The following is a 14,125-nucleotide window of genomic DNA, read 5'->3' as shown; positions in this document are numbered from 1 at the left end:
TCATAGCCAGCAACTTTAATAGTAATCTTCTGGTGAGTTCCAGATCAAGGTGAAAAGTCCTCGATTTACTATCATCATTTAACCTGCATACCACCACAGCTGAACCCACTAGAGTTTGTCCTTCTACTGCAAGTCTTATTGATAATATTCTGACCAACATCGATTCAGGACTAATAACAACCAAGGTTATTAAATCGCATATCTAACACCATTTCCCCCTTATTTCCTCAAATGTAGCTCATTCAATGCAACAATTTCAGAGTGTAAAAATCATTCGCCTTGACTGGGATCCCAGTCAAGGCGAATGATTTTTACACTCTGAAATTGTTGCATTGAAATGCACATTAGCGGATGACTCCGTTAAAAGTTACTGTTGCGGCATCTCCCGCATTTTCTTTGGAATTTGTAGCTCATTCAACTCACAATCATGATACACAGAGAAGAGGTATTTCTCCAATGAAAATCTAATCAATTTTTATGAACAGCATAATTCCCATGATTGGGCAAGCATTTATTGTGCTTATTCATTTGATGAAGGCTTTAATTACTTTTACTCCACCTATCTATATTATTTTGATCTATGCTTTGCCCTAATCCCTGAAAGTTTAGAAAACTCTCTGGATTAAAGAATAAGAAACCCTGGGTCACAGATGAAGTACGCTATCTATACAGATGCCTGAAAAATGCAGCTGCTTATTATAAAATAAACTGGCCCCCACTCATCAGCTAGAATATTCAACCTTAAAAAAAAACTATAAGTGCACCCTGTTATATGCCAAAAGGTCTCTCAATAATCACAGCAATCTCAAATGCCAAAAATAAATCTAAAGAAATCTGTAAAATTGGGAATGAATGAAAAGCTTCAAAGAATGTAAAATCTGATCACAAATTGATGAATTCCAGCAATAACATTCTCGTTAATGGCTTACATATAGCTTCAGAACTGAACGACTTTTATCTCTCTCAGCAAACATCAGTAAATCTTAATTATCATAACAAGGTCCCACCAATTTCACAGTCCTGTAAATCATTATTTTTGAATCCATGCTCTAATGCCGAATTAAGGTATATCATCCAAAAACTAGGCGAGAAGTTCACCTCAGGCTTAGATGGCATTCCAAACTTGATTATCAAAAAAGTCTTTCCTAGTGATTGAACAGCCTTTACTTTTCTTGGTAAATGAATCTCTTTGAATTAGTGAGTTCCCCGCTTCACTTAGGTCGCCAAAGTCATACCCCTATATAAAGGTAAGGGTAATAAACTAAATAGGAGTTCATATAGGCCAATCTCTTAATTATATCAATATGGTAACATTTTTAAACAGTTTTTCATAATTGGCTAATGGCCTTCTTGGAAACTCACAATCTATCCAGCTCTCAACATGACTTTAGGAAATTAATATCGACTTCCACTGCCTCATATCAAGTTTTCAATCAAATATTGTCTGATTTGGACAACAGATCTGAATCTGCAGCACTTTTCTCTGACTTCTCCAAGGCTTTTGACCCTGTTGATCATCAACTACTATAGTCAAAACCCAATAGCTTTGGCATAAAATCATCGGTGTTATGTGCAACAATTCCACAACAGCAATGAAAAGTATCATACTCATAATACCAGAACCTCTAAAAACCTGCACTAATCATTTGTAAGAACTAAAAATGCAACACTTGGGCCTAAAAATATGGCCCTCATTCTTTTTAATAATTTCCCTGATAATGTGAGGAAGCTCAATAAAATGCCACTATTTAAAAAACCTTTGTGAATATCTGTTAAAACATATGTTCCACCCTGTCGATGAATAATCTGCAACTATAATTTGCCACTGTATAATTTTCTTTGATGTGTCCTATATTTGTAAAACAAATCCTTGGACAAAATAAATGATATGGTTTGATTTCATACTAAAGAGACATAGTAGCTCGTGCTTCAAGGCTTCAATCAATGCCATAGTCCAATTTGGTTCAGAGGATAGAAGAGATAACAAATCATTCATCTTATTATTGCACTATAATCATTGAAATATAGGGATAATTTTGAGTAAGTGCTCTTATAAGACTATGTTATCTACTTTTCCTCCCCAAAGGATAAAATCTAAATTTGGGAGAGTATTGCTGTACAATGTCATTCTGATTATTGATAAGAATGACAAGTTCTAAAGCTACATATAGCCACAAATATATAGGTATGGAGGAAAAACAATGAAATTGGATGAACTATGGGAAATACAATGAATAAGTTCAAAATTAAGACTAAGAAACAGAACTATATGAGAAAAAAGAAAAGGAGATTTCCTGAATAAATATGCAATTACCATGGTAGCAATTCACAAATGGATTGCCAAGCATTCCAGTGGGACACCTGCAAACTGCTCTATGGCCTGTAGCATGGCAGTCTGCATTGTGTGCACAAGGACTGGAAACTGAGCAAGGGTTGACACATTTCCTGTTCAGACAAGTCTCACTATCCGGGCATTCATCACTGGATGAACATCCAGGTATTTCTGTAGCCGCTGTGAACATGAGGAAGAGATGTAAGCATACATATAATCAAAAAATCTTTTTCCACTAATAACTTAACAGCAAAAAACATGCTTCTGCAAACAATCCCTACTTATATAAATATGGGTAGGAATTAGACCAGGAACTAAAAATAAGTACATTCGTATGTTTTCTATAGACGATAAATAGGGTAGAGATTGTATCGTATGTGCTCAAAATACATGTGCCAGATCTTAGCATCAATATTAATATACAGTTAACACTGAATGAGAGAGTACAATTTATACAAAAGAATTGTCATGAAACTTATGTACATTTCTGTAGTGCCTTAAGCACTACAATTATGTCATGGAACGTGTACAGTGGAACAAGGCTATGGCCACATGCACAAAGCCATATGATCAATATGAATGTGTCATATCTACCAATCTGCACTAAATATTACTATATGGGTATTTTACTACTGCTGTGGGTAAAATATAGATGACCTGGAAAGATACACAAATAAAGTTTGAATCCACATATTAATTCACAGTACAAAATAAAGGAGTTATGATGAAACTGGTTGGCTTAAATAATTTTATTTGATTATCATTTGGTGATTTTTCACTTCTTTTTTTATGCATAGGGTTTAACAATAACAGCTGACTTTGATTTGACTAAGAGAACAACTAGATTCAGTCATCAAGTGATGAGCACAAAATTTATTTTCCATTACTTCTAAAAATGTTGAACCAGACCAGAATTTTTTAATTTAGCACACAGTGCAAAAGTCAGTACAATATGTAATTTCATGGATAATTAATACAAAAGAGGAGAGAAATAAATATTCTTGTTCTTTACCTCGAGTGCACTGAACATCTGCATCACCAACATAACCTGGTAGACAAATGCAGACCATAGTACGAAGAGGTAATGAGTCCACAACAGTGCACTGAGCATTGACACCACAAGGATTGATCACCAGGCAAGGATTCTTGCAAACTCCATCAAAGCAAGCATGCTTGCTGGGACAGTCGACATCAGACTTACACTGGTCATCGACAACGGGTACTATAAATTGGATTAGATATTAAAAAATAAATTAACATTTAGGGACTTTCCCATTAAAAACTACAGATCATGCTAAAATGAACAGCTAATAGAAAAGCTAACTTGAAATACTATCATAAAAGCTCATTGGTAGTAGATTTGCACGTCAATTTCTTAAGGCATTATTTATCTCCTTGAAATCAAATTATATTTACATGATTCAAATATCACTGAATTTGTATTTATTATGATAAAAATCCTCAATCACTTACTAATGTATTGACATCAACTTCATAGTGTTTTAAATAATAAAGAGACATCTTTATATAGTAATAGCTCTTTCTTTACACTATTAACTAGACTTGAAAAGAGCCAGAAAGTTGGCATAAATGGTGTAATCAAACTCAATTAATTCTTGTGAAAATATTAGTTTCATCTAACAAGGACAATCAAATTATTTACCCCTTAGAATGATCAATAAAAATTATTTTTGTACTACTCACCAATTGCACAAGATGTATATGGATCACCAGTGTACCCTGTAGGGCAACGGCAAATTGGTTTATGGTTGTTAACTATGCATTGTGCTCCAGGAGCACAGTTGCAAGGGTCTTCACATTTCCTTCCTTGACATGCCAAATGGAAGGGGCAGTCAGCATCCACAGTACACTCTGCTCTTAAACAGCCTGTTAGTGGATTTCCCCAGTAGTTTTCTAAACACTGACATTGGGCCCGATGAGAAATGGTACGGCAAATGGCTCCTGGGCCACACTGAGTGTATGAGCATGGATCTTCACATTGGCGATTCACACATGCTTGCACCGGTGGGCATTCCGAATCAGAACGACATCCAACTATAGAAAGGGATAACAAGGGTTGTGAATTATTCCAACATTTATTTGTTCGGTGAAAGAAGGGGTAAACAAGATCAACTAACTAAATGGAGGTAAAATCTTTTACCCTAGTTGTTATATTTTTTCAAGGACTTATTCACAATTTCCTAAAATATGAATTGCGAGAAAAAACATGACAACATTTTATGAACAAAGAAATTTTAAATGTAAGCATTCTTTTTTCTTTATCATCCTCCAAATTTGAAACAAAGATGGTTCGAACTATTGGCGGTGAATTTGTCAAGTGTCAGTCCTATTACCAATATTGAATATTTAAGAAAAACTATATAACCATAAAACTATAAATATTCTATATTGGCTATAGGATTGACACCTTACATATTCACAGCCAATAGCACACATCATATTTGTTTCATCATGGCCCTCCAGCCAAGTGAACTTGACTGGAGTGAACAAAATCCACATGAACAAAACGCCCTCATTACAAAAATCCAGGATCTATGAGGTGAAGTGCCAGCACATGTCACACATCATACATTGAACAGACAACATGCAATGCCAATACTAGGTTCAAGGAACACTTGGCTCACTATAAAAACGGTCATTATGAAAAATTGGCCATCACTACACACATTTTCGAAACTTCCCATCCTACTGCTCTTAAAGGTTTATTGCTAATTACACACGCTAAAAAAATTTAAACTCAATGCCACTGAGAGCTTACACAGAGACAAAATCGTAAATAAAGAACCTGGAATCATCAAAACCCCCTTATTTAACCAGGCTCTTGAGTTTTCAAGTATGCAGGCTACACAGTACAGTAGAAAACAACTCCTCCACCTCCTCCTCCCTCTCCACAACCAGTCTTATCTCCCCTGCAACCTAGGAAACCAATGCCCTGCTACCTCCCCCACCTACTCCCACTTGAAAAATATTCACTTGACCATGGGCAGAACTTTGCTGCTGTTGTCTTCCCTATTGTCAAAATTTCCCACCGAAATTGATGGTCACCTGGGTGGACGGAATTATCGATATAGAGTTTTTTCTTAAAAATGCAATATTGGCTATAGGATTGACACTAGAGATATCCTCCTAACTTGCACATTATTTCACACAACAAAAATGACAGACTGGCATCTAAGAAATGTTTTATCGAGTTCATCAAACAGACGGCATCTAAGAAATGTTTTATCCAGATCATCAAATAAATTTAAAATGGATTAGGAATAACAAAATAAATGCCATCCATTTCAGAAAGCCAAATGTTTTGAAGCAGAAATATCATTTTTCAGGATTTTCCATGGTAAGGTGCAAAATGAATCATTAATGTGGAACTTAAATAGAGAATTATTCAGGAATTGAAGCAGACATGATTAGCAGATACTTACTTTCTTGGCACTGTCCATAAGAATTGCTCACGTAGCCGGACTTGCAAACACATAGAGGTCGATGAAGTTGAACTCGACACTCTGAAAATTGTGAGCAAGTATTGGGGAATTCAATGCATGGGTTGAGACACTTCTGGTTAATGCAAGCTTTGTCATTTGGACAATCACTATTATCCGTACACTCAGGCCTTGGAGCTGAAAAATAATAGAAAGATTTATAAATCTTTTGCACTACATTGAAACTGAAATGTACCATGTTATTCTACAATATTTCCAGAAAACACTATTCATGTCAAACAAAAGTTACTATATATCAGCTTCCCAAATGCATAAATATTTGAATTTGAAGTAACAAGGAGGAAATAAGCAGGGTGAAATAAATTGATTCAGACCATTAGTCCTCAAATTAATTATGAAAATGGTAAGGTAAGTATAAACTTCAAAAGCACTGCCATTTTAATTTTTCAAAAACTTAGCCATTCTAACTTAATTGTAATTAACATTATTATGCTAACTTGCTTGGAACTAACTTAAACTTAACACTGCATGTGAATAATTAATCGAAGGTTTCATCTTCAAACATTTCAGCCCCTCAACAGGGTATCCTAAAATCTTTAATATATATGTATTCCATTCCTTCATGATTTTTTAAAAAATATTGCCAGACAGCAAGCATTAAAAAATAATCTCTAATGGATATGCCTGAATCCTTTCATACCTTCCACTGGTGCTATTAGACACTGCACATGTGCATCTCCTATGTATCCTGCAGGGCAGCTGCAAACTGCAACATGGTTCACTGCACGGCACAAAGCATTCAGGCCACAAGACCCCACACATGGATCACTGCATTTCTGGTTGTAGCATGCTTTGTCCCTTGAGCAATCTCCATTGACTATACACTCAGGGTAAGTGCAGAGGCCAACACCATTACTTACTCGACAATGACCATTGGGGCCACAGGGTGATGGATTGCATGGGTCAGCTGGTGGAGCTGGAACAGAGTAATAAAAAAATAATTGCCATTAGTCTTTTAGGTCATGAATCTACTAGTGCTACAAAGAAGATTTAGACTATGCATTTAAATGCCTAAGAGTAAATAAAAATAATTCATACCCAACTAAAGAAAGTGAACAACCTATACTTGTATTAAAATTAATAGATCTTGACTATCTATTTATCTAACTGGTGATTATGATGACCTAGCTTCCCATGTGAGCTTAATCATTTCAATACAGAAATAATAATAATACTGTGATAAAGATATTTATCATAGGTTATGAGCTCCCTTGCATTATGAAAATGCAAGTTTCGTGTGCTCTTAAAAATAAAAGAAAACAATTAAAAGAAATCTTAACTTTTGAAGGAGGCATCACAAAAAATACATATGGACCTCATCTTCAAAAGGTAGCAAATCCAAATTTCTCTAAAAATGAATTTTCATAATCACAAAGATCAATTTGGAATATTTAATTGTCATTTTATGAATTTCGAAACCTCAGTGCAATGTGTGTAATATGTATATTTTACCAGGAAAATGTTATTCTTTTACTCAAGGTAACTTCAAGGTTGCATTACACAAATGCATTTATACCAATATATTATATTTATATTTATGATTTTTTACCTTTTCAAATCAAGTTCCACATGTAGGAAACTTATACAAGGGAATTTGTAACATGGTGCATTAAAAGACTTCATAACATATCTTTGGAAAAAATGAATTCATAGTACACTGCAAGAAAGCATTGTAAAGAAGCAACAATATGCTATCAACTGGGACAGTACTTTAAACAGCACAAAAGTGCCAAAGGGTAGGAAGATAAAAACATTATTGGGCTAAAAGGTTTATGTTGAATTAGGCTCTGGGGTAATCATATGCAACAATATATGATTCACTCACATCTTTACTTATGAATCTGTTTCCTCCAACCTCTCTAGGTCCATAAAATTAATTGAAATGTTTCATGTCATGAATTGGGCTATTAGCATATCACTAACCTGGAATGTCCTTGCACTCAATAAAAGGATCACCCCTTAGTGGTACTGGGCAACTGCAGATGGGACTGTGATTCACTACATGGCAGGCAGCTCGGTACCCACAAACACCTGGGCATGGATCTCTGCACTTTGAATTAGAGCAGGCCCTGTTTCCAGGGCAATCTGAGTCCAGGACACACTCAGGACGGCAACCCAAATCTCCTGAACCAATCAGACCAGGTGGACATTCACAAGTAGCATAGCCACGCTCATTTGCCCGACATATTGCGCCAGGTCCGCATGGTGATGGTTGGCATGGATCATGAGTCTCAGGTTCTCCTGTAAATTTCAAAAGGGGTGGTCAGATTACATAATGAACAGAATGTATTTCGGTCTAAGGGCAATGTCACACAAAATTAAGACCTGGGTAATTAAAAATACACAGCCATCCCTAAATTTAGGTTTCCAAGATGGGTTACTCAATTTAATTAAGTTTGTCATGGAATGAGCATGCAAAACTTTCACAAACTTTTACAAACAAATTGTTGCGTAAGTAACTTTCTACTTCCTCCAAATATATCACAGAGATAAGTATTGAGCTTGTGCAAATAAATCCATATAAAAATTACAAATAAAATGCAGATTTGGTACTTCGTAAAAATATTTATATGATTTTCTTAATTGTATCTGCAGTGATGTAACAGAAATATTGTGGCCACATCAATTAAAAACTAATATGTTGACTTCTAAAAAAAAAGTCATTTCTTTGCAGTTCAGAAAAACTCAAGCATTCAGAATAAGTAAAGATAGTTTGAATCCTTAGTGACTGGGGATAATCATTCTTCTTTTAATGCATAGCGGATAAGAAAATATATACATGAAATTTGATTTACAAATGTACCCATAACACAAATTTAACTTTCAACTTTTGACCCTTAGAAATTATCAGAAAATATACAGTTTGATTTTTCACTTATCAACTTGTTTATGATTGCTATTAAAATACATTCTATATCCCTGTAGACCAAATGATTTCTTAGATATTTAGCAAGTATGTAGCTAGTTAAAAACAGTAAGCAAAAGGAAACTTTCCATGTCTATTGGAGGAAATGATTGCATAGAATTTTTGTTTTTCTCAGGTTGAATAACTAAGTGTAAGGATTACTAAATTATTAAGGTAATATGACTTACTAAGAACGTGGACAATCTCACACAGGTGGAATGCATTGCCAGAGTAACCATCAGGACAACTGCAGATGGGTATGTGATTGGAAACAGTGCAAATAGCATTGAGACCACATGTACCAGGGCATGGGTCTTTGCACTTGTTCCGTATGCAGGCAAGGTTTGCTGGGCAGTCTGATGATGCAATACACTCAGGTCGACAGCCTTCATATGGATTGCCATGGTATTCGTTCAGGCACTCACACACAAAGTGTGATCCTTCCTGTCTGCAGTGGGCATTAGTGCCACAAGGGTTGGGATAACAAGGGTTTGGTGATGGGGTAGGTCTAGGTGGCTCTGCTACAAAAGAAGAATCAAAAGAAATATTCAGGGTTTTCATTCAGCAGAAAATAAAATAAGCAATTGTATCTTTTTAGTTGTTCTAAACTTCAAAAACATTCACTTGAAGAGTAACTTGACAACAAATATTATCATGTATATTAACTTGCTCTATTAGCAGAAATGAGCAATTTGCAAGTGCTTTTGTACTGAAAAGAAGTAGAATTATAAATTATGAACATGATAGAATAATTAAAAAGTTAAATTGGTGTTTCATTTTTTAATGCTTCAAAATATTCTACAAAAAGGAAGACTTTAAACTTGGATTATACTTTGAACTGAAAGTGAATTAAAATTCATTTATAATTCTCAGTAAAATATTAATCATTACAATTCATGAAAAACTGAATGCAAAATTACTTATAAAACTGATGTTGGAATTAAATAAAAAACATATCTCATGCAAATCATCACATTTGATACTCAATTCACAAAAAAATGCAGAGTAAAAACATGCAAACATAACAAAAACATACATTAAAGCATGCCAAAAACACCATGCAACATGCAAATCCATGCCAACTGAAAATCATGTTTTCATAGAATGCTTAAAATTTCAAATTTATACCAATAACCTTGGTGTACAAGATTAACAGAGAAACACTTCCAGATTATCTGTAACAAAAACATAATTATGGTTACAAGTATATTCCAACACATGAGAACCTTTATTGCATGGAATAGGTTTACTAAAAAAGTATTACTCCATAAGCTTGTGCATCAGCATTACCCATAAAAGCAATTTTAAGGAATTATTTTTGTCCAGGTGGTATGATAGGTTTTGGTGGTCGGTTTTATTTTTAACTACCAAGTTAGAAAAATTCAAACTACAAGCATAATATTAATGATAAAAATAACCATTTTTTTAAAATATACTATTAAATAAAATTTTTCCCTTATCTGCATAATTCAGTACAGGTTAAGGTTAAATTATCGAATTACACTGTAACCACTCTACTTCAAATTGATTTACAGAATGGTGATCTGCAAAAAATATATGAAGCAATTACTACAGCAACCAATAACCTATTAAAGCTTCCCCAGTCGATATGCCAATCCTTCATACTGAGGGTGGATTTAACATCACTCTTACGTTGGACTGGAGAGCAGAAAGAGAAAGGATCGCCTGTGAGGCCAGAGGGACAGACACAGTTGGGCACATGGGCTGCCACATGACACTGTGCTCCAACACCACAAGACCCTGGGCATGGGTCCCGACAGCGCATCCCAATGCAAGCAAGGTGTGATGCACACTGGCCATTGGATGTGCACTCTGGGTGGCAGTTGATGGGTGAGCCAAGGTAACCCTCGAGGCATGAGCAAGATGGTGAGCCACCACCAGCAGCTGGTGTGCATCTCGAGTTTGGACCACAAGGTGAAGGGAGGCATGGGTCCCTGGGGATGTTGGGGCGAGGCAATGGCTCAGCAGCTGTGAAAATAGAAACATATTCTTTCATTTTCTGAAACAAACATCTCGGGTAGCTTCAGTGACATGGCTGTTAAGGGCCTTCATCAACTTCAATTCCATTATAGTATGTATTTCAAAGGTTTCTAGATCACATGAATCTGTTCTTTTTTCATTTTATCCTGACTGCCTACGGCCAGAAAAAAGTAATTCTACATTAGATGTGAAGCTAGAACGTTTCTGCCGACAACAATAGGTGAGTAATTAGGATGAAGTAGGATGTCAAGAAACAAGATCCTGTTGGCAGGCTTCTTTTTGTCTCTCAAGAACTTGGGAGATGGAGAAAATCTCTGAATCATAGGTACCAGACAGTTCACAGTTAAATGCCCTATCCAAAAGCTACTTTAACTCAATGTCATCCTACACTTAACACTCAAGTTGGAACCAGAAAAGGTACTAGAAACAATCATTTCCAAAATTTCATCTTGAGAAATTTGTACTGTAGAAATAAAACTGATTCCCAGCTCATATGATATTTTTATGTTTGATAAAAAAGTTCTATATTATTTTGCACAGATATTTTACTCATTTCAATTCACAAAAGCATATGGATCTTTATGAAAGTGATCATAAATGATGTCATGATTTCTAGACAGTGCATCTAATGTATGACTATTAAAGCCAAAACAGTGACTAGAGCCTCTCACAAATTTAATACCACAATTTGATAGTGTTTACACTTGGATTTTTTAACATTAAACATACTATTTCAAGTGACTATAATAAAAATTAATAATTTAAAATGAATTGAAAATAATAAAAAGTAGGGTTATGGTTGGTTTTCATTCAATCAAGTTAAAAGTTATTAAATGGATTTCTCACGACTGATAATGTCATATTTTGCTCCAAGAGTAACTAAATAGGCGACCAATCGAAAACTTAAATTTTACAGTAATCAGTGTAGGCACAAATTCTATTGTATGCCAATCAATTTTTCAAATCTACTTTCCAACTCAGGTGCAGATGGTTGAAATCACAAATTTTACTATCTCATACCAAATCTTGTTGACAGGCAAAAATAGATTGACTGATTTCATAGGACAAACAATATGTGTAGTTGAGTTTGATAAATATATATTTGAGTACAAGGTAACAGATAATGATGATAATAATGATAATCAAATATTCTTCTTTCTCTTAAAAATTATATCATACTCATGTATCTCTATCACACAGAATTAATTCTGAACTTATTTTCTTTCCTTTGAACTTACGTATGGGATAACATCTGGTGAAAGGATCTCCAGTGTGAGCTGGTGGGCAACTACAGATAGGATTGTGGTTCACAACTTGACAGCGAGCAAGCATTCCACAAGTGCCAGGGCAAGGATCCCTGCACTTCTGCATGATACAGGCTTCATTGGGACCACACTCAGAGCTGACCACGCATTCTGGACGGCAAGATGGCGGTGTGCCCACGTAACCAATAAGGCAAGAGCACACTGCCTGTCCATTGATCTCACGGCACTGGCTGTTTGGCCCACAAGGTGATGGATGACAAGGCTGTGTCACCACAGGTTCTGTTTTGGGAGATACATCAAGCAATTTTAACATACATAACTGTTTTTACACTATGTGGGGAATTCTGACCACATAAACAACATAACTTGGATATGAACACATAAAATAAAGTAGAAGTAACATTGAATTTTATGTCCATTATTCCTTAAAGATTATCAGATAAAAGGCAAACTCTGAAAAGACACATTAATATTTAATCATAAATTATAAAAAAATTATTTACATCCAGGTTTCTTATTCAAACTGCAATGAAAAATTAATATATAATTTATTGTAAGATCATCATTCATAAAAACTTGCAAAACTTATGTGAAATACACCTGCGAGAAAGCATTTGAAACAATTAATTTAATGTGAATGAGGAAAAAATGGTCCCATTTACAACAAAAAGGAGATAAAGCATTTAAAATTGTGAGTTATCACATTACAATACAAAATAATTTGGAGACATTTAATGAATTTACATTAAGTAATGTACATCCAAAAAAGGTGAGTGATCACAAAACAGGGACAAGTTATGCTAACTTACTCTCAACTTTGCGGCAGAAAGTGAAGGGATTTCCGGAGAATCCATCTGGGCATGAGCATGATGGAATATGGTTGATGACATCACAGTGAGCCCCCTGTCCGCATGTTCCTGGGCATGGATCTGAGCAATGATTTCGGATGCAAGCCTTATCTCTGGGGCAATCATCGTTGAGAACACATTCTGGTCTGCATCCTGCATATGGATCGCCTCTGAAGTCATCTATACAGCTGCACACTCCATCCAAGCACTTGGCATTTGGTCCACATGGTGATGGGTAACAGGGATCTACCAGCACTGTTTCTACAGCTATTTGGATAAGAAAATAAAAGGGATCATGAGGCAGCCCACATAAAAAAGTGACAATATTAATAACTGTAAAACAAGAAATGGCACTTCCAAATGTATCTTTCGTTGTGCATCATAGATGCACATGCAATGATACTATGTGCTAATAACATAACTGAAGCACACTTGCTATATTTGGGAAGACTGCTCTTCATATCAGCATAAGAACAACAGTATTCCTATTGATTTGACCAGTGTTTCGAACAATTTTTACACCATGCTTCACCTCAACACCCCAAATATTTTGATGCCTACTGTGGCATAATAGCAAACCAAGTTCTGACCAGTTCCTCTCCCTGTCATGCAAATGGCTTCCGAGGAAGATCTGGTGCCAGAAAAATCATACATTGGGTGAAACTGAGGCCGCCCAGAAGCATACCCAAGAATCGAACCCAGGCCCTCCAGTCTTGGCATAAAAAGGGGCTTTAAATAAAAATGAACTTAATTAAACCCATTTTTTATTTGCTTACTTAAGTGAATATTGATTTTACCAACGAGGTTATTTTATTTTTTCTGTATAGGCGATGAAGGGAACATTTTCCAATCATCTCTTAAAATATTCAAATGCCTCCCCTCCTCCCTCATTGAGGATATGTCCCCTTTTGGGAAACACCATCTTAGATTATTCGGCAGTAAGCCTCAGGGATTTGTAGAATTCTGGAAGAGGCAAATATAAGATTCATAATCAAAAATTAATCCATATTAGTTATCAAATTCCTAGATGCATTTTATATTTTACCTGTTTAAATCCTAGTTCTTATGCTCAAGAAATATTTCATCATAAGAATACCCTTGGGCTAGTTTGCATCCTTCTCTCCCTATTTCAGAATTCCCTAAGTGTGCGGTAGATTGTTTGTTTCATTACAAAACACAATTAACAACATGAAGAGGATACATATATTTATAAGGAGCAAATTAGCGAGATAAGGAAATTATGCTCTCATACT

At 35.3% G+C, this 14,125-nt stretch overlaps 1 protein-coding gene across 1 annotated transcript in view; it reads right to left on the bottom strand.

Annotated features, from left to right (window-relative positions):
* Positions 1 to 14,125, bottom strand: part of dpy (fibrillin-like protein dumpy) — a 463,637-nt gene that overhangs the window by 20,316 nt on the left and 429,196 nt on the right. Inside the window, 7 exon segments of the mRNA XM_071590673.1 lie at positions 2,315 to 2,512; positions 3,345 to 3,554; positions 4,037 to 4,387; positions 5,776 to 5,970; positions 6,494 to 6,779; positions 7,784 to 8,094; positions 8,947 to 9,276. Coding sequence (XP_071446774.1) covers positions 2,315 to 2,512; positions 3,345 to 3,554; positions 4,037 to 4,387; positions 5,776 to 5,970; positions 6,494 to 6,779; positions 7,784 to 8,094; positions 8,947 to 9,276 — 1,881 coding nt within the window.

Source organism: Hetaerina americana, unplaced genomic scaffold (genome assembly GCF_022747635.1).
Source record: "Hetaerina americana unplaced genomic scaffold, ioHetAmer1.1.p SCAF_4, whole genome shotgun sequence".
In the NCBI taxonomy this organism is placed as follows: domain Eukaryota; kingdom Metazoa; phylum Arthropoda; class Insecta; order Odonata; family Calopterygidae; genus Hetaerina; species Hetaerina americana.
Note: the sequence above shows the minus strand (reverse complement) of the source record. Positions and strands in the feature narration are given on the sequence as shown.